The following is a 21802-nucleotide window of genomic DNA, read 5'->3' as shown; positions in this document are numbered from 1 at the left end:
CACTGCACTCCAGGCTGGGTGACAGAGCAAGACTCCGTCTCAAAAAAAAAAAAAAAAAAAAAAAAAAAGAACTTCACTGCATGCCCTACTCTATGGAAAGGACTGTCAATACTACCGAAGAGAACCCTGATAGAACATCATGAACGTCTAGAAGGATTACACCATTGAAAATGCCATCATTATTATAGAAAAAGCCATTAAGCCAGGAGTGGTGGCACATGCACCTGTAGCCCCAGTTACTCTGGAGGCTGAGGCAGGAGGATCACTTGAGCCCAAGAGTTGTAGGCTGTACTGTGTGCTATGACCCTGCCTGTGAATAGCCATTGCATTCCAGCCCTGGCAACATGGCAAGATCCCATCTCTAAGAAAAAAAAAAAAAAGCCATGAAATAATAAATCCATGCTAGAAAAAAACTGTCCAGAGATTGTCCAGGATTTCATAGGATTTACAATAGAGCAAATCAAGGAAATCATAAAAGAGATTATGAATATCCAAAAAAAAGTTGGGGGTGAAGTGTCTCAAGATATGGATGTTGGAGAAATTCAAGTGCTAACACCACACCACAGTAATTAACAGAAGATGACTTCATGAAGGTAAGTGCTTCTGAACCAGTGCCAGACAATGAGAAGACACAGAAGAAGCAATGCCAGAAAATAAACTAACATTAGACAATCTGGCAGAAGGGCTCTGATTACTCAAGACTGTTTTTGACTTCTTTTACAACATCTATCCTCTGTGATATGGGGACTAAAACTAAAGCAAACGGTAGAAGAAGGATTGGTACCACATCGTAACATTTTTAGAGAAATGAAAAAGCAAAAGACAGAAATTATGATTGATTTCTATAAAGTTACACCAAGTACACCTCTCATGCCTCTCCTGCCTCTCCTTTCATCTCCTCCACCTCTTCCATCTCTGCTACCCTTGAGACAGCAAAACCAACCCCTCCTGTGCCTCCTCCTCCTCAACCTACTTAATGTGATGATGAGGAGGATGAAGACCTTTATGATGATCCACTTCCACTTAATGCATAGAAAATGTATCTTCTCTTCCTCAGGATTTTCCTAATAATATTTTCTTTTCTCTAGCTTACTTTATTGTAAGAATACAGTATATAATCTATATAACATACAAAATATATGTTAATCAACTGTTTATGTTATTGGTAAGGCTTTCAGTCAACAAAAGACTATCAGTAGTTAAGTTCTGGGGGAGTCAAAAGTTGTAAGTAGATTTTTGACTGTAAAGGGAGCCAGTGCCCCTAACTCCTTGTGTTGTTCAAGAGTCAACTATATTTATCATAGTTTCCTATGAGTCAATTTTTTAGACAATGTGATCTTGCCATCCTCACTATCTGGAACATACTTCATACCTTTTATTTTAAATTGTGGTAAATATGCATAACATAATAAAATTGGCCATCTTAACAGTTTTTAAGTCTACAGTTCAGTCTTGTTAAGTATATATACATTGTTGTTGCCCTTCCTACTTTTATCTATCTTGCAAGACCTTATTCATCATTCTTTTCAGCAAGATTTCCCAGAACTTCCTAGTTGGGCTAAAAGTGCTTCTCCTCCATAATACATTAGCATAAATATTTAAAAATCATCTATTGTTAGTCTGTCTTCTTACACTGTAAATTCCTTGAGGGCAGGGCCTATGTCTTAATTTCATCTTTGTGATTCAGTGTCTGACATATAGTAGGTTCTTAATGTTTATTAAATTGTCACAGGTGCCAGAAAAAAAATTGAGTAAGATATTTATTATCCGTGAAATAGTATTACTTATTATTCAGAAAAGATGTATTGAGAGTTCTAATATTTGTTAGACACTCTTAAAAGCACTGGGATACAGCAAAACAAAAAACAAAAAAAAACACAAAAAACTATATTGTCTGTCCTATCTGTATATAGAAGGCAGGGAGGGTGAAAAAGGGCAAAGAGGAGAAATATGAGAAGAAAAAGAAAAGCAATAAGGTTAGAGTGGTAAAAGATAAGAGGAAGATTTATAGAGGAGGAAGGGAGCAAGAAAGAATGGAGAAAAGGGGACAAGTGACAAAGTATGAAAGAAAGGCAAGTGAAAAGGAGACTAACTTGTGAAGTGACCAACAGGAGTTCTAGACCAGCGTGGGCAACATATCAAGACCCATGTCTCTACAAAAAATTAGCTGAGTGTGGTGGTGAATGCCTATAATCCCAGCTACTTGGGAGAATAAGGAGGATCACTTGAGCCCAAGAGTTCAAGGCTGCAGCGAGCTATTATTGTGCCACTGCACTCCAGCCTGGGTGACAGAGCAAGACCCCATCTCCAAAAAAAAAAAAAAAAAACAGTGGTCAAGAAGAGCAAAGACACACAACGGGGAAAAACATAGGCTCTTCAACTAAAATCAAGCTGTCTAAATCCTGAAAACAAGGCCAAAAAGTCTGGACATAAAGTGCTATTTTTGACTGGTAGATTAATTACCATATTTTTGAGCTCAAGCCAATAAAATGAGAAGGCTGAAAGTTTAAAAAGCAGCATTATAAGTTACAGAATGCATATACCTCAACATTGTTTTTAGATGTTTTAAAATTGTTTTTAACCCCAGAAAAATATAAATAAAATAAAATAAACAAAAAAACTGGTTCTCCAGAATCTGTGAGATACATATATTTTATATATATAGGCACACACACACATATATATACACATACACACACACACATACACACACACACACACACACATATATATATATATATTTGTTTGTTTGTTTATTTTAGGCAGAGTCTAGCTCTGACTCCCAGGCTGGAGTACAATGGTGCCATCTTTGCTCACTACAACCTCCACCTCCAGGGTTCAACTGATTCTCATGCCTCAGCCTCCTGAGTAGCTGGGATTACAGGCATGCACCACCACACCTGGCTGATTGTTTGTATTTTTAGTAGAGACAGGGTTTCACCATGTTGGCCAGGGTGGTCTCGAGCTCCTGACCTTAGGTGATCTGCCCTCCTCGGCCTCCCAAACTGCTGGGATTACAGGCATGAGCCACTCATGCCCAGCCAAAAAATAATTTCTTAAGCAAAATGAAACTGAAGAAACTCTGAGAAAATATAAGTAAATATGTATCTGGTGGAGAGAAAACCTTCCTAACTATAAAAGCTGATGAAAAGATCTTAAAGAATAAAATTAAGAGGATAGCATAAAATTTTTAAAAAATAAAAAACACCACACACAACATTTAAAAGGTAAACAACAAGCTAGAGGAAAATTTACAATATACAGTACAGAACTCTTACAAAACAATGAGAAATACATTAATAGAAAAAATGCAAAAATTAGCTGGGCGCGGTGGCATGTGCCTGTAATCCCAACTACTCGGGAGGCTGAGGTAGGAGAATCACCTGAACCAGGGAGGCACAGGACAGTGATTATTGAAAGAAAGGGGAACAAATGAGGTAAGCCCTATATTTGCTCCAACTCACTGTCTGCAGTTTCCAGGCTGCAGCACAGTAAAAGTACCCAAACAGAACCCTGTGGTCTTGCTGAATTCAGCAGACAAAGTTTGGATGTTAGGGAGACCAAGACTATGAGGTTTCAGGGGAAAAAATATCAGAGAGGAGGAAGCTGTACAGAAAGAGAGCGCTAAAGATAACCTGAACAGCCTTGTATCTATTTGAAAAATTGAATTCACAGTTAAAATCTTTCCTACAAAGAAAACCCCAGGCCTATACAGTGTCAACAGTGAATTGAAAACATTTAAGAAAGAAATAATACCAATTACATACCAACTTTTTTAGAAAACAGAAGAGGAGACAATACTTCTCAACTCCTATGAGGCCAGCATTACTCTGCTACCCAAACCAGGCAATGGCATTACAGGAAAATAAAACTATTGACCAATATCTCTCATGATCATAGACACAAAAACCCTTCACAGAATTTTAGCAAATCAAATCCAGGAATATATTTGTAAAAGATATATCATGACCAAGTAGAGTTTATCCTGGAATGTAAGGTTGGTATAATATTTGAAAACAATCTACATAATTTACCTTATTAACAGACTACAAAGAAAATCATCTGTTCATCTCAATAAATGCAGAAAAACCATTTCACAAAATTTAAAACCCATTCATGATAAAAATTCTCATCAAACAAGGAACAGAAGAAAACTTCAACTTGATAAAGGGCATCTACACAAAATTTAAAGCGCACATTATATTTCATTGTGAAAGTCAAAATGATTTCCCTGTAAGACTGGAAAATAGGCAAGGATATCTGCTCTTACCGCTTCTACTAAACTGGAGGTTCTAGCCAGTTTGATAAGGCAAGTAAAAAAAATAAATAAATAAATGGCAGACTGGAAAAGAAGCAAATCTCTCATTTTTCACAGATGGCATGATCCTGCAGGTAGAAAATCCAATGAATCTACAAAAACATTCCTAGAACTAATCCATGAATTTAACAAAATTGCAGGATATGAAGTCAATATGAAAAAGCAATTAGATAAATATAAACTTGTACAATTAAAAATTGAAATTAAAATTAGGTATCTGGAGTAGTCAAACTTACAGGAACAGCAATAGAATGGTGGTTGCTAGAGGATAGGGGAGTGGGGAAAATGGGGAGTTGTTTAATGAGTATAGCGTTTGTTTTGCAGGATGAAAAAGTTCTGAAGAGTGGTTGTACAACCATGTGAACATGCTTAACACTACTGAACTGTACACTTAAAACTGGTAAAGATAATACATTTCATGTAATATGTATTTCACTATAATGAAAAAAACAAACTTTCATAACTGAGGTGACAGGATGAGCAAAACATTGAAATTACAAAAATATTAACATTTATAATAGCATGAGCTACATGTAATGCTTAGGAATAAGTTTAGCAAAACTATGCAAGAACTATATACTGAAAACTATAAGACATTGCTGTAAAAAAAAAAATTGAAGACTTAAATGAATGGAGAAATATACAATGTTCATGGATCTGAAACCTCAGTATTAAGATGTCAGTTCTTCCAAAATTGATCCATAAATTCAACACAATCCCAATTCAAACACAAGCAAGTTATTTTATAATAAGCAAAAGACCTAAAATAGCCAAAACAACTTTTAAAAAGAACAAAGGTGGAAGACTTTCACTAACTCCAGCCTCTTTTTTTTTTCAGCCTTTTATTACAGTAAAATTTCAAGAGTTACTGTAAAACTATTGCAATCAAGACAAGAAGGTAATAAAGATGGACATTTAATATAATGAAACATGCTACTGTGGACAGACTGCCTATGGGGTAGCCTTGCTTATCAAGGAGTATTAAATAAATAAATAAATATAAAAATTAAAATAATGAAACAGAATTGAGGGAGTCAGAAATAGACGTGCACATAAGATCAATTGATTCTTTTTTTTTTGAGACAGTCTTGCTCTGTTGTCTAGACTGGAGTTCAGTGGCACCATCTCAGCTCACTGCAACCTCTGCCTCCTGGGTTCAAGCAATTCTTGTGCCTCAGCCTCCTGAGTAGCTGGGACTACAGGCACATGCCACCATGCTCAGCTAATTTTTGGTATTTAGTAGAGATGGGGTTTTGCCACGTTGGCCAGGCTGGTCTTGAACTCCTGATCTCAGGTGATCCACCCACCTCAGCCTCCCAAAGTCCTGGATTACAGGCGTGAGCCACTGTGCTCAACCCAGTTGATTTTTTTTAAAAAGATTTTTTAGAGATGAGGTCTTGCTGTGTTGTCCAGCCTAGAGTTAAACAGCTATTCACAGGCTTGGTAATAGTGCACCATAGCCTAAAACTCCTGGGCTCAAGTGATCTCCTTGTCTCAGCCTCCACAGAAACTGGGACTACAGGCATGCACCACCACACCCAGCTTTGGTCAACTGAGTTTTGACAATGGTACCAAGAAATTTAAAGATAATATTTTATTAAACGGTGCTTGAATACTTTTTGTTCAAACACCAATACGAAAATTAAAACTGATTATAGACCTAGATATAAGAATTAAAACTAAAAAAAAAAAAAAAAAGAATTAAAACTATAAACTTTCTAGGAGAAAAATTAGAGGTCCTGGATTAAATAAAGATTTCTTAGATAAAACACAAAAGCCCAAACAATAAAGAAAATATTTCATCAAAAGTTAAAACTTGTACTCTTCCAAAGATACTGTTAAAAAAAAATGAAAAGAGGCTGGGTGTGGCGGCTCACACCTGTAATCCCAGCACTTTGGGAGGCCAAGACGGGCAGATCACCTGAGGTTGGGAGTTTGAGACCAGCCTGACCAACATGGAAAAACTCCATCACTACTAAAAATACAAAATTAGCTGGGCGTGGTGGCACACGCCTGTAATCCCAGCTACTCAGGAAGCTGAGGCAGGAGAATTGCTTGAACCTGGGAGGCAGAGGTTGCGATGATCTGAGATTGCGCCATTGCACTCCAGCCTGGGCAACAAGAGCAAAACTCTGTCTCAAGATAAATAAATAAATAAATAAAAGAAAAGATGGCTGGGCATGGTGGCTCATGCCAGTAATCCCAGCACTTTGAGGGGCCAAAGCAGCCCAGGTATTCAAGACTAGCCTGGACAACATAGTGAAGCCCTGTCTCTACAAACAATTAAAAAAAAAAAAAAAAAAAAAAAAAAGCCAAGCATGGTGGTGCACACCTGTGGTCCCAGCTACTCTGTAGGCTGAAGTGGGAGAATTGCTTGAGTCTGGGAGATCAAGGCTGCAGTGAGTCATGATGGTATCACTGCACTCCAGCCTGGGCAACAGAGCAATGTATCTGATAAAGAACAAGTACTTCGTAACTCAATAAGAACACAATGCAATTTTGTTTTTTAATGGGCAAAGGATGTAAAGACACTTCACAATAGAAGTTACATGAAAAGACACTCAATGTCATTAGTCTTTAGAGATATGCAAATTAAAACCACAATGAGATACCTGGTAGAGTGGCTAAAACTAACAAAACTGACAATACTATGTGCTGACCAGGATATAAAGCAGGTGGAAATTTTATGTATTGCTGTCAGGATTGCACAATGGTACAGCCACTTTGGAAAACATTTTGGCAGTTGAAACATAGTATATTTAGGGCTCAGTATTATCTAGGTTTTAGGCATCCACTGGGGGTCTTATCAAAGGTAAGTGGGTAAACAAACTGTAGGATATTCATACAATTCAATACTACTCAGCAACTCAGAGGAATGAACTATAGACACAAGCAACCACATAGATGAATCTCAGAAGCATTATGTAAGTGAAAGAAGACACACAGGAACGACAACATACTGTATGATTACATTTATACACAAGTCTAGAAAAGGCAAAACTATGCTGACAGTTCAGTAGTTGCCAAAGCCCAGGCAGTGGGGTCTGCACTGACCACAAATGGGCAAGAGAAAAGTTTTAGTGGTGATGGAAATGTTCGGTATCATATACATTTGTCAAAACTCAGTGAAATGTACACTATAAAGGTGGTAATTTTTATGGAATATAAGTTTTACCTCAATAAAGCTGATTAAAAGAAATCTATAAATATTTAAGAAATTTAAGTGACAGATCCATGAAAGATAACTCAACTTTACTAGTAATCAAAAAATATACTACAATAGTCCTCCCCTTATCTGTAATTTTGCCTTCTGTGGTTTCAGTTACCCATAGTCAATTGCAGTCCAAAAATAGGTGAGTACAATACAGTAAGATATTTTGAGAGAAAGAGAGCTCATATACACATAACTCTTACAACAGTATGTTGTTATAATTGTTCTGTTTTTTTAGTTATTGTTCATCTTTTACTGTGCCTAATTTATAAGTTAAATTTTATCATAGACATGCATATAGAGGAAAAAACGTGGTATATTTAGGCTTCAGTACTATCTGCAGTTTTAGGCATCTACTGGGGGTCTTGGAAAGTATGCCCCAAAGATAAGAAGGGACTATGGTACTACCATTTTTTCAACTATTTAATTGACTAAAAATGATTACAGTATCCAATAAACAGTACCTAAAAATGGGCATTTTTTTTTTAAAATAAAGAAACCAGGTCTCTCTGTATTGTCTAGGCTGGCCCCAAACTCTTGGGTTCAAGCAATCCTCCCTGAGTAACTGGGACTATAGGCACACACCACTGCACCTGACTTGGGCATTCTTATACACTGTTGGGGTTGATGTATGAAGGTACAACTTTTCTGAGAACATACGTTTGAAAAGCCTTAAAAACATTCAAACCCTTTGATCAAACAATTTAAATTTTTTCTCTCTCTCTTGCTTTTTGTTGTTAGACAGGGTCTCACTCTGTCACCCAGGCCAGAGTGCAATGACACCATCACAGCTCACGGCAGCCTCAATCTCTCAGGATAAAGCGATCCTCCTGTCTCAGCCTCCTGAATGGCTGGGACTACAGGCACATGTCACCATGTCCAGCTAAGTTTTGTATTTTTGTAGAGACAGCTCTGACTATGTTGCCCAGGCTGGTCTCCTGGCCTGAAGTGATCCTTCTGACTCAGCTGCCCAAAGTACTGGGATGACAGGTGGTGTGAGCAACCACACCTGACCAAGCAATTTGAATTCTAATAATTTATCCTGAGGAAATAATCAGGGAGGTGCAAAAAATAGGCCAGGCATGGTGGCTCATGCCTGTAATCCCAGCACTTTGGGAGGCCGAGGTGGGCGGATCACCTGAGATCAGAAGTTCGAGAAGTCTGGCCAACATGGTGAAACCCCATCTCTACTAAAAATACAAAAATTAGCCAGGCATGGTGGCATGTGCCTGTAATCCCAGCTACTGGGGAGGCTGAGGCAGGAGAATCATTTGAACCTGGGAGGCAGAGGTTGCAGTGAGCCGAGGTCACACCACTGCACTCCAGCCTAGGCGACAAAGCGAGACTCCATCTCAAAAAAAAAAAAAAAAAAAAAAAAAAATTACAAATAAACATGTTTATTCAGCACTATTTATTGAAGATGATTAAATTATAGGTTTTTTAATAGGATGGAATATTATTCAGCTAATTTAAATGCACACATGTATGGACGTGCACACATGTATGGACGTGCACACACACACAAATTCGCAATGTTCCCCTGGGTGTAAAAAGCGACCAATCCTGCCTAATTGACACTAGAAGCCCTTTACGGACAAACAAGAAGCCTAGGATTTCAGATAAGTAAACACATATACAATGTCTCAACAATATCTGTGGAAAATTGGTATTACTCTATACCTTTATATCATCATCAATTTTTTCCCATTCTTCAGCTGTAAAACTGGCTGCTGTTGCTGCTGGTTTATCTTTCCTCAAAGCTCTACTTTCAGGGGCCAAGGCTTCAAGGTGCTTTTCACAAAATTCTGTAAGTTCAGGATAATATCCTTCCTCGCCAGACCTTAAAAAGAAATAAATAAGTTTTAGAGTTAGCACCTTATTTAGGATCATCTAGACCAGTGGTTTGCAGGCTGGGTTCCATGGAGCCCTAACGTTCTGTGGAGATCTCAAGGGCTGCTTCCCAGTCTCTTTCCTCAACCCGTACAGTCTCAATTTTTACCCATTAATCTACGGAACGATACAATGAAGAAAAAAAAGGAACTCCAAAGGAACCAATTTTCATCATACACTTTAAAAATTGGATAAGGGTGAGTGGGGCGGGGTGGTCCCCAGCACCGTGGAGGCAGTGGGGCTGCTCTGCGGAGTTGGCGTGGGTTCTGGGTTCATCCCGGCACCACCACGTGAATGGGTTCCTTTAAGATCACTCTGAGGTCTGACCCGCGGCTGGCATAAAAAGTACTCTGTTCCTGAAAGTACACCTTTCACAGCAGTCTTATAGTTTGCAACAGAAGAATTTCAGAATTTCAAGTTCCTGCTCCAAGAAGTGTAATTATTATCAATGATGGAATATTAATAAATCCCGTACAGACTGCTGGAAATGTTTTTCTAAAACATGGTTCAGAACTGCGAATTACTCCTAGAGTCGTGATGGAAGTTGTTAATACTGGCTGCTTGGAACATACAATTACCTTTCAAAATAAATATTGGTATTTTTTGTTGCCGTAAAATTGAAATCAGGCATTTAACGCACGATGAAAACACCAAGAGTCAATGAATAATAAGACTCATCTGTCCCTTTTTGTTGTCTGTACTCTTCATGTGAAGAGGGAATGCATATGAATTAAGCGTAATAGTGTCACAGAACATTGCTACCTCACACACAAACAGGTAGTTCATTTGGGGTAAATGGATTATCCAACTATTTTATAACTGGGCATTTCTGATAATTTTTTGGAAAACATTTGAAACATTAAAATTTACTGAATCTTACATATTTGTCTGAGTTAAAAATATAAAAAGAATTATGGATCATGGATGGCAATTTGTTTGATAGCATCTGGTTTGCAGACTCATAGTTTGATTTTTAATTAAATATATAGCTTATGATGAAGTCAATAAACATATCAATGAATAGTTAACTATATTAAATTTTTATCAGGCTGGGCGCTGTGGCTCAGGCCTGTATTCCCAGCACTTTGGGAGGCCGAGGCAGGCGGATCACTCGAGGTCAGGAGTTCGAGAACAGCCTGGCCAACATGGCGAAACGGACTCTCTACTAAAAGTACAAAAATTAGCCAGGCAAGGCAGCGAGCGCCTGTAATCCTAGCTACGTGGGAGGCTGAGGCAGGAGAATCGCTTGACCCAGAAGGCAGAGGTTGCAGTGAGCCAAGATCACGCCACTATACTCCAGTCTGGGTGACAGGGAGAGACTCTGTCCCAAAAAAAAAAAAAAAAAAAATTGTAATTTACTTTTTTTTAAGTTTCAAATCTCATGTATCATATAAATTTCAGTTTAACACCAACCAAAGAAACAAAACTTTAGCAAAAATGGAATGATATTTTCTCTTCAACATATGTATGTTCATATGTTCATTTTGTACATGATATTAAACTCATAAAGTCAGTATTAGAGACTGGCAGAAAGATAATTTGGACTTCCTTTTCAACAAGGATTTTCTGTTCATAGTTAAATTTTTTTTTTCAAAGAGGTAGGAAGAAAATGGCAGATAAACAGCTTAAACAAAACACCCTGAAATTCAACCACTCAAGGAACAGAATTCTTTCCTTAGAGAGTTAAATGGAGACATCTGTTCCTTTTATTTTAAGGAAAATCAGTCTTTTCCCATTCTTTTGTAGGTCTGTTCATTCTTACATTTCTAGAAAAATATAAATAAATTTCATTTCCCACTTTGGGAGGCCGAGGCGGGCGGATCACAAGGTCAGGAGATCGAGACCACGGTGAAACCCCGTCTCTACTAAAAATACAAAAAATTAGCCGGGTGAGGTTGTGGGCGCCTGTAGTCCCAGCTACTCGGGAGGCTGAGCCGGGAGAATGGCTGGAACCCGGGAGGCAGAGCTTGCAGTGAACCGAGATCGGGCCACTGCACTCCAGCCTGGGCGACAGAGCGAGACTCTGTCTCAAAAAAAAAAAAAAAAAAAAAAAATTTCATTTCCAAATTAAATTTTAAAAAACAATTCCAAGTTCAATATATTATCACTGAATTAGGCTATTCATAGAATTTCTTGGAACCAACATTATTATAACTGTAGCTTTCCAACTGTTTCATCCAATAAACTTTTCATTTTTATTTATCCGTCCTTGACCAAGTATACATGATAATATTCTGCTAAAAAAGGGAAAACAGTTGATATTACTGATTTTTCACTTTCCATCAGCGTCTGGCTGGGGACCAAGAGGGAAGACAGGAAGCTAAAGGTGATGAAAGAGAAAAAGGAAAGAACCCAGCGATAAGGAATAGGGATAGAGGAAATAAAGAACCACCACAGAGCAAAAGGAATTCTAGATTCCTGGAAAGTAGCTCATGCTCCACAAGTGTCTTCTGCAATAGAACTCTGGTCTCTAAATGAAAATAGCTCAAGAGATCCAAAGAGGCCCCAGCACTTTGGGAGGCCAAAGCAGAAGGATTGCTCAAGTCCAGGAGTTTGATATCAGCCTCGACAACATAGTGAGATCCAGTCTTAAAAAAAAAAACACACACACAAAAAAAAAAGAAGAAAGAAAGAAAGAGAGAGAGAGAGAAAGAGAGGAAGGAAGGAAGGAAGGAAGGAAGGAAGGAAGGAAGGAAGGAGGGAGGGAGGGAGGGAAGGAAGGAAGGAAGGAAGGAAGGAAGGAAGGAAGGAAGGAAGGAAGGAAGGAAGGAAGGAAAAAAGAAAAGAAATCCAAAAGAGGTGTCACAGGTTGGTACTCCTCAGGACAGTGTTCTTGAAGTGGGGTCCTTGAACACCTGCATATCAATCAGCCAGCTCCACTGGTAAATCATATGTTCCCTGGCCCTACCCCAGATTTTTTGAAGCAGAATTGCTGGGAATAGGGTCCTCAAATATGCATTTTTAACAATCACATTTGATGTATATTCAGTGGGACAGTCACTAGGATGGGGCTGTACCCTGAAAAGGTCCTGATTCCCTGCCTTCTGGTATTACCTTCAGGCCTCCCCGCCACCCTCCATGTGATCAGCGTGTGGTGGGTCACCCTCCTTTGTTGTCAGGTGATATGAAGTGGGAAAGTGCCACCAGCCTAGGTTGGTGAGATAAGCTTATCTCCTAATAGCTTTTTTTTTTTTTTTAATTTTTTGAGAGTCACCCAGGCTGGAGTGCAGTGGCACAACCAGGGATCACTATAGCCTCCAAGGCCAAAGCAATCCTCCCACCTCAGCCTTCTGAGTAGCTGGGATTACAGGTCGAGATAATTTTTGTATTTTTTGTAGAGACAGGATTTTACCCTGTTGCTCAGGCTGGTCTTGAACTCCTGAGCTCAAATGATCCACCTGCTTCGGCCTCCCAAAAAGCTAGTGTTGCAGGCATGAGCCATCACACCCCACCCTAATGGCTGCTTTCACAGCTACTTTACCTTCTCCTAGAAAATGTAGAGAAGCCAAGAAAAATGCCCTCCTGGATACTAATTAGCCTAAGTCTCATGCTGGCAGTAGACCTAGGTGAAACTCTCCAAACTAACCATAGGATCAAAACCACTATTTTGGGACCTACCATGCATGGGCAAAAACAACAATCTCAATATTTGAGAATTTTCTTCAGTATTTCTTGTGGGCGGAAAGCCACCCAGGTGCTGAGGCAAGAGACCGACGGCACGAGCTGTTCCAGTGTAATAAAATATATAAAATAAAAATAGTTATACTAGATATAGATCATAGATATGATTGTATATGAATATCATTAATCATTAGTTTGTAGCAATTACTCTTTATTCCAATATTATAATACTCCTCACTTTACAATCATAACCTAGGAAAAACCAGGCCATACAGAGATTGGAGCTGAGGGGACATAGTGAGAAGTGACCAGAAGACAAGAGTGCGAGCCTTCTGTTATGCCCTGGCAGGGCCGCCAGAGGGCTCTTTGCTCTAGCGGTAATGCCAGCGTCTGGGAAGATGCCTGTTGCCAAGCGGACTGTGGTCTAGCGGTAGTGTCAGTGTCAAGGAAAAACACCCGATACTTAGCAGACCGGGAAAGGGAGTCTCCCTTTCCCCAGGGGAGTTTAGAGAAGACTCTACTCCTCCACCTCTTGAGGAGGGCACCTCTTGTGGAGGGCCTGACATCAGTTATCCGGAGGCCTAACCATCTCCCTGTAATGCTGTGCTTCAGTGGTCACGCTCCTAGTCCGCCTTCATGTTCCGTCCTGTACACCTGGCTCTGCCTTTTAGATAGCAGTAGCAAATTAGTGAAAGTACTAAAAGTCTCTGATATGCAGAAATAAAGATGTAAGCTGTCTCTCTCTCTCCCATCCCTTTCTCTCTGTCTCAGCTGCCAGGCAGGGAAAGGCCCCCTGTCCAGTGGACATGTGACCCACGTGACCTTACCTATCGTTGGAGATGGCTCACACTCCTTACCCTGCCCCTTTGTCTTGTATCTAATAAATATCAGTGCAGCCTGGCATTCGGGGCCACTACTGGTCTCTGCGTCTTGGTGGTAGTGGTCCCCCGGGCCCAGCTGCCTTTTCTTTTATCTCTTTGTCTTGTGTCTTTATTTCTACAATCTCTCGTCTCCGCACACGGGGAGAAAAACCCACTGACCCTGTGGGGCTGGACCCTACAATTTCTAACGTAGCTTTTACCTTTAGAAGGCAACAACAGGATAATTAAAACGGTCATACTAAAACATGAAATGATTTTAAATGCTTACCTGAGCACGCAAAGAATTTTTTCCAGATGTTTAACATCTGAACATTTTTCAATGTATTTGAAATCCAGATGTTCAATGGGAATTTTAAATGTTTTTGTTGTTCCAAAGCCCCACAATGATGGATAATCTTTGGTGGTCATAGCTGAAATACAATATTTAAAAGTTATTAATCTAATGTATAAATAATACTCAATTTGGATAGTAGTAACCATGTAGGTACTTGTTTGTATTTTTTGAAATTTTTAAATTTTTTTGTGGAGACAGGGTCTCCCTATGTTGCCCAGGCTGCTCTCTAACTTCTGGCCTCAAGCAATCCTCCTGCTTCAGGCTCCCAAAGTGCTGGCATTACAAGCATGAGCCATTGTACCTGTCCCACCTAGGTGTTCCTGGACCAAACTAAGGGTTGGCCTGCTAGTTTTTGTGGCCCAATAATGAGATGCAGATGAATTGAGGAGGAAGAGAGTATTTATTTCTGCAACTGGTTACAGGGAGAAGGCCTGGAAATTATCGCCAGACCAACTCAAAATTACAAAGTTTTCCAGAGCTTATATACCTTCTAAGCTATATGTCCATGTGTAAGTGTGCATTCATCTAAAGACATAAGTGATTAACTTCTTTTAATGTATAACTAAGGTCTGAGTCCTGAAGACCTTCCTCTGGGGTCTCAGTAAATTTACTTAATTTAAATGAGTCCAGGTGCTGGGGCGATTACCCTTATCTTGTCTCCTGCTAAATTACGGAGGTTTGGGGAGTTCCTTCAGACCCCCCATAAACTTATTTGTGGAGGTCTGGGGAGTTTCTTCAGACCCACAGTAAAACTTGTTTAATCCTAAATGGGTCCTGTTAAAAATTCCTTTGCTATTTTGTCATGCTTTAAGGCCCAGGGAAGGCCTAGGCAAAACTCTTGGTGGGCTTTTGTTACATCCTAGCCTTTGTCTAAGGGCACTGGCTTTTAATATTTAACTTAACCCCTCAGTCAGTACTGAAACCGTTGTTATGGAGGCCTGTGTTAGTGAGACCTGGCCTGCCACATAGGTACTTCTGTATAAAAGGAGGTGGAGTGTTTTGTTTGTTTTTGTTTTTGAGATGGTGTCACTCTGTCACCCAGGCTGAAATGCAGTGGTGCAATCGTGGGCCACTGCAGCCTGACCTTCTGGACTCGGTGATCCTTCCACCTCAGACTCCTGAGTAGCTGGGACTACAGGCACGTGCCACCACTCCCAGCTAATTTCTGTTAGATTTTTTTGTAGAGATGGGGTTTCACCATGTTCCCCAGGCTCGTCTCGAACTCCTGGGCTCAAGTGATCCTCCTGCCTTGGCCTCCCAAAGTGCTGGGATTACAGGTGTCAGCCATCACACCCAGCCCTTCTAGGTACTTCTGTAGGAAAAGAAGGTAGAGGGTTTTTTCCATGGAGGAAGTCTACTAATTTTGAATTCTCTGTCCCTGATAACAACAGTTAACATTTATGGAGTTAAATTACGATGGGCCATACATGGATTACCTCACTTAATCTTTACTTAAGCAAAGCTGGAATACAATGACAGAGGAGGTCGTGGTGCCAAAACTGCTTTTTAAGATTTTTTTAATGTTAATTTTGAATGACCTTCTGCTAGTTTAGCTGTCTGTTAACATCCCATTCTTTGTGATTCACTACAAACATAAATAATAATATCCTTTCTGTAACTTGCCTTAACACAATCCTTTTTCCCACCCCCTGCCTCCTTCTTCTCCCCACCACACAATGAACTATGTTCTAAGGGCACTAAGGGGACTCTGTACATACCTCTCTCTCTCTCTTTTTTTTTTTTTTTTTTTGAGATAGAGTCTTGCTCTGTCACCCAGGCTGGAGTGCAGTGACACAATCCCGGCTTACTGCCACCTCCTCCTCCTGGGTTCAAGCGATTCTCCTGCTTCAGCCTCTCGAGTAGCTGGCATTACAGGTGTGGGCCACCACGCCCAACTAATTTTTGTATTTTTAGTAGAGATAGGTGGTCTTGAACTCTTGACCTCAAGTGATCTGCCTGCCTTGGCCTCCCAAAGTGCTGGGATCACAGGCGTGAGCCACCGTGCCGGGCTCTGTACTTACCTCTCTCAGCGCACATATTTGAATTATGTTTATTTGCCTTCCCTTCTAGATGGTGAAAGAGCTTACTTTATTTATCCTCATAGCTCCAGGGCTAACATAATAAGTAGTGCCTATACCCCTTCAGAAACATTCACTAAATTTAATTGAATTGGGAATAAGGAGGCCTTAGAGAAGTTCACTTTAAAGATACTGCTGCTAATGATAATGATAATAATAATAGCAACAAATATATAGTTATTAATGTATGCTAGGCACCATTCTCAGTACTTTACATATATTACTTCATTTAATCCCTCAATTACTGTATCAGGTAGATTTTATTTTAAGTGACATTAGTAATAACAGTTAACATTTATGGAGCTAAATTACCATGTGCCATAGATGATCTCACCTAATCTTCAAAACCTCTCTCATAAAGGATATTAATAATTATTCCTATTTTATAAATGAGCAAGTCGACAAGTGAACTAAGGATAAGAGTCTCAGTAGGCTAACTACAGAGCCTACATACTTAACCACTGTACCAGTGATTTTCAAACGGCAGGTAGCAACCCATAAATAAATTTAGTGAGTTGCAATTAACATTGTTTTATAATGAGATGGAATACAATAAAAAATGGACTACCTGACATATAATATTAAAGTAAATATTGCTTTATAAAAACTTTTACTTCATGTCTACATAAATGGAAATTATGTGTATATATAAATGCACGAGGTTATCAAGTAAACTATATTTCTTATTGTGGGTCACTGTCAAAGGTTAAAAAAAACCCCACTGTACTTGGGCAATAATTTTAAAAACAAGAAGTAGCAACGGGTCTAATTCATAGAAATATTTCTTTCAACCCTCTGGGAGTCTGTTCATATATCAGACCTCTGCAGAAAAGGATGACACTGTCCACTTCTCCAAATTCCTGCTGGCTTTGACTTAGGTATAAGATATAGACGACAGTTCTTAGGCTTCAGGATGAGACCTAGCTGATAAAGTAGATGTGGCTTGCACCCCATACTTGCAGGGCCTATTGATGAATGGCTCCCATGACAAGGATAACCTTAAGGGTAGAAGTTACAAGAAAGCAAGATGAAGAACTTGTAAATTATTAATGCTGCCCAGAACAGAATGGGTTGCCTTAGGAGGATTTTTCCAAAGAATGGGGGATCTATGGTGGGAGAGATGTAAGCATCTAATGGGATTAAAATAGATTACCTTGAATTGAAGGTATTTTGCAACCCCTGAGATTTTATGATTTCAATAAAATGTGATTAAAAACACACGAAATGATAGAGCCATCTCTTACCTAATCAAATGAATTTCATTCTGAACACCGTTTTAACATTTCTGAGAATTTTTTTTTAAAGACTAATCAAGCGCAGTAGTGAGAAGGGGAGAAAGAGTACAACAAGGAGTTGGATCTATAACTGAACAATTAAGTGAGAGAATTCACTACCTTTGGACCAAGTCTCTCTGAGAATCCTTTTTGAAAACTACCTTTTTTTTTTTCTTTTCTTTCTGTAGGATACACCTCAAGACTACTGAATATCCATCTCAAGTTCCAAAAGCCAAGTTATACAATACTTTAGAACTCTTCCACCTCTGTTCGCAAAGTCTGTCTCTGATTGGGAAAACCTTCGGTCCCAGCTGGATTTACAGCTTAGTAATACCTCCAGTTCAAACTGCTGGGGCCTGCTAACGCGAAAAGCTGGGTCTCTCCCACCAAGGCACTCTCTTTCCTGCATCCACAGGGCCGAGCGCCCCCTGCAATCGGGGACCGAAAAGAAACGGCATCCTCCCGCCGTGGCAACGGTTTCTATGTACAGCGGAGCCAGGACCCGCCGGGAGCGGGGAGCCCCACGGCCCAGCCGCAACGGTCTCAGTTGGCTCCCCAGTCCCTGGCTTGGGTCACCAGGGCTGACTGCGATAGTGGACCCGGGAACTCCAGCGTTGCCACCGCGCCCCGACACCCGCCACCGTCCCCCGCGGCCTGGAAAGCCCCGTGTGTTCCCCGGCCCTGAAGGACGTCCACCCCATGGCTCCCTCTCCCTCGCGGCCCACCGCCCCTTCGCCTCCCCGCCTCGACCTCTCACCCCTGCTCCGGGAAGTAAGGACTGAGATGCGACAGGTCCTCTATTCCCGGCCGGCAGGTACACACAGGCACTCACCTGGTTCTCAGCGCGCCGTCTCGGAGAGGTCGCGGCCGCCGCACCGACTCTGGCTGCGCTGCAGGTGCTGAGGGAGGGGCTGGTCGCCCGGCCCGAGACAAAGGCGACAGGCTGACGGCCGGGGCGGGGACTAGGCCTCTGCCACGCCCCGACCCGCCGTCCGGCAGATCTGCCCACCGGCCCCATGTTCACCTTCCCCGCCTTCACTGGCAGAGGGCCATTTGGGCATTAAGACTTGGTGTGAGATGTCCCGTTGCTCTCGTTTGAGTTTCAATTTGTTGTAGAGAGTTAAAACGCTGGAATCGGCTGGGCCCAGAGGGCTCAGGCCTGTAATCCTAGCACTTTGGGAGGCCGAGGCAGGAGGATGGCTTGAGGCCAGGAGTTCGAGACCAGTGGGGGCAACACAGTGAGAGCCTGCCTCTACAATATATATATGAATATATATAAAAAATTTTTTAAATTTTTTATTGTATTCATGTATTTAATTTTTTGGAGACAGAGTCTCGCTCTGTTGCCCAGGCTGGAGTGCAGTGTCGTGATCTTGGCTCACTGCAACCTCTGCCTCCCGGGTTCAAGCGATTCTCATGCCTCAGCCCCCCAAGTAGCTAGGATTACAGGTGCCCGCCGCCACGCCCGGCTAATTTTTTTGCATTTTTAGTAGGGATGGAGTTCACCATGTTGGCCAGGCTGGTCTTGAACTCCTGACCTCAAGTGATCTGCCAGCCTTGGCCTCCCAAAGTGCTAGGATTACAGGCGTAAGTCACCACACCTGGCCCATAAATAAAATATATTTTTAAATGCTGTTAGTGGTCTGTTATCCTGGACTGCTGTATTCCCTGCTAAGTAAATTGATTACTCCTATTTAACTATAAAAATGTAATTAAAATTTCAGAGTGCACTGCAACCAAGATTTACTTACCTCTTCCTCTTTAAACAAAAGAGTAAATGAAAGACAAGATTCCCTCTTCCTTTTCATGCATTCCACATTTTCTGAGTGCTGGTTATGAGTCAGGCACTATACTCAGCACAGGGATGAAAAGGTGAATAAGACAAAATACTAATACAACTCAGATGAGTAAAACAATAGAGGTTACTTGTCAGGAAATTTACTTCAGTTTTATAATTTCAAATAGTTAAAATAGATCATGAAGATCAAAGTTCATTTACAGTGCCTGGCAGTTCTGTAAATTTATTTCTCTTTCCTTTTGCACTTAAATTACAGATCTGCAGTCTGCTACCAAGCACTGTTAGTGGCAAAAATTCTAATGCTTGGCAGGACATGGTGGCTTATGCCTGTAATTCCAGCACTTTGGGAGGCCAAGGCAGGCAGATTTATTGAGCCCAGGAGTTCAGACCAGCCTGTGCAATATAGTGAGAGGCTTGCTCTATAAAATAAATTTTAAAATTTAAAAAAAAGATCACTTTAGTCTTCATAGAGATAAAAGAAGGTATCATCCAAGAAACAAGGAGATAAGGCGAAGCCTGGTAAGGTCACTTAGCCAAGTAACAAGGGGTGGCACGGGTGTTTGGACCCAAAGCCTTACACCAAAGCCCATATTGTTTACTAAGCTCTTAATTACTAACCAATCCATCAGTAAGTCCCATTGGCTCAATCTCAAAATGTAACCCACAGCCAGATACTTCTCACCACCTCCACAACTACAGCCCTGGCCCAACCACCATTACCACTAACTTTTAACTATTACAGATGGTCTGTTGTTTCTTTGTTGCCACCTGTCCTATATAGTCTATTCTCACACAACAGCCTAGTGATTCTTCACATCAGACCAGGTCACTCTCCTGCTTACTGTCCCAATGGCTTCACATCACAACACCCTAAGTGAGCTGGCCTCTGCCCATCTCTGGAACTTCATCTCCTTCCATTATCCCTCCTGTCATGAAGTTGGAGTCACATGGGCCTCATTCTGAAGCGGGAACAAGATTAAGCTCACTTTCCACCCCAGGGCTTTTACGTGGAGTGTTTTCCCTGTTTCAATAATGTTCTTTCTCATTCTTCAGTCCACTTTGTTCAAATAACCACTCCACCTAAACTTATTACACAGAACTTATTCTAAGGAAGGGTAAGGACATGTGTGTATTATGTATGATGAGGCAACTTGTCGCCCAAGCTGGAGTGCAGTGGTGCAATCTTGACTCACTGCAACCTCCACTTCCTGGGTTCAAGCGATTTTCATGCCTCAGCCTCCCAATTAGCTGGAATTACAGGCATGTACCACCACACCCAGGTAATTTCTGTATTTTTAGTAGAGACAGGGTTTCACCATGTTGGCCAGACTGGTCTTGAACTCCTGAGCTCAAGCGATCTTCCCGCCTTGGCCTCCCAAAGTGCTAGGATTACAAGTGTGAACCACCACTCCTGGCTTCATTTCTGATTTCGTTTTTGAATTTTTCATAACTCCAATCTCTTAAGATAGCTATCTTAAAGCACTAAGATTATTTATAATCATAATTCTTTCAGTTTGATAATAAAGCTGAAGTTAAAAGAAATATAGTGAATTGGCCAGTCATTGAGGGGCAGGGCTGAATTTGAACAAATTTCCATTCAGTACTTTTCCCATGGACAAGGATGTGCTTTTCAGTGTGTCCAGTCAGTAAGCAGTTTATAGGGTACCAAGTGATGTGCTAACATCAAGCTCAAGCTTACTAATTTTCATATTGACAGACCTCTATTCAAAAGAATATTTTTAAAGCAATTTTATATCAGTTTTTTCCTTGAAACTGTCTAGGTAGGTAAGTGGTAAAATTTCTTCTAGTTAATAGATGAAGGGAGCACAAAAAGGTAAGTGGCTGACCGAAAGCAGTCTGAAATACTTTTTGCATTAAGTTCTTCTGTCCAGTTAACCAGATTGACAATATTTAATTAAACTACTGATATGCAAAGGACTTAAGTCTAAAATTAGAAGAGCTAAGAGAAGTATATTATCCCATAAGTTGGGGTTTATCTGCTTAGGGAACTGTCATAAAGAAATAACATGTATTGGGACTCCCATATCTAAAAAGTTCAAGAAGTAATATATTAGAATTATAAAATTATGAAACCTCAATTTCATTACCAGCCTGGGCAATGTAGTGAGACCTCATCTCTACTAAAAATCAAAAGAATCAGCCAGCATGGTGGTACGTGCTTGCTGGCTATTCAGGAAGCTGAGGTGAGAGGATTATGTAAGCCTGGAAGATGGGGGCTGTAGTAAGCTATGATCATGCCACTGCACTCCAGTCTGGACAACAGAGGGAGACACTGTCTTAAAAAAAAAAAAAAAAAAAAATCTGAGCATGGCAGTATTTCATATAGCATGTAATAAATTTATAGAATTTAATATATGAAGACGGTAGTAAAAAGTT

The 21802-nt window shown here is 40.5% G+C and overlaps 1 protein-coding gene across 2 annotated transcripts in view; it reads right to left on the bottom strand.

Annotated features, from left to right (window-relative positions):
• Positions 1–18550, bottom strand: part of SPAG1 (sperm associated antigen 1) — an 80357-nt gene extending 61807 nt beyond the window's left edge. Inside the window, exons 1-3 of one of the 2 annotated variants that reach the window (XM_025395276.1) lie at positions 18430–18550; positions 14190–14331; positions 9210–9369 (exon numbers count right to left, since the gene is read on the bottom strand). In XM_025395276.1, the coding sequence (XP_025251061.1) occupies positions 9210–9369; positions 14190–14329 (300 nt within the window). In that variant the 5' untranslated portion in view covers positions 14330–14331; positions 18430–18550. Of the gene's footprint in view, positions 1–9209; positions 9370–14189; positions 14332–17941; positions 18285–18429 lie in introns of those variants that run through there. The other variant, XM_025395275.1, reaches the window with a different exon arrangement.
• Positions 18551–21802: the final 3252 nt, after the last annotated feature.

Source organism: Theropithecus gelada, chromosome 8 (assembly GCF_003255815.1).
Source record: "Theropithecus gelada isolate Dixy chromosome 8, Tgel_1.0, whole genome shotgun sequence".
In the NCBI taxonomy this organism is placed as follows: Eukaryota; Metazoa; Chordata; class Mammalia; order Primates; family Cercopithecidae; genus Theropithecus; species Theropithecus gelada.
This window is presented reverse-complemented; position numbering and strand designations above follow the sequence as displayed.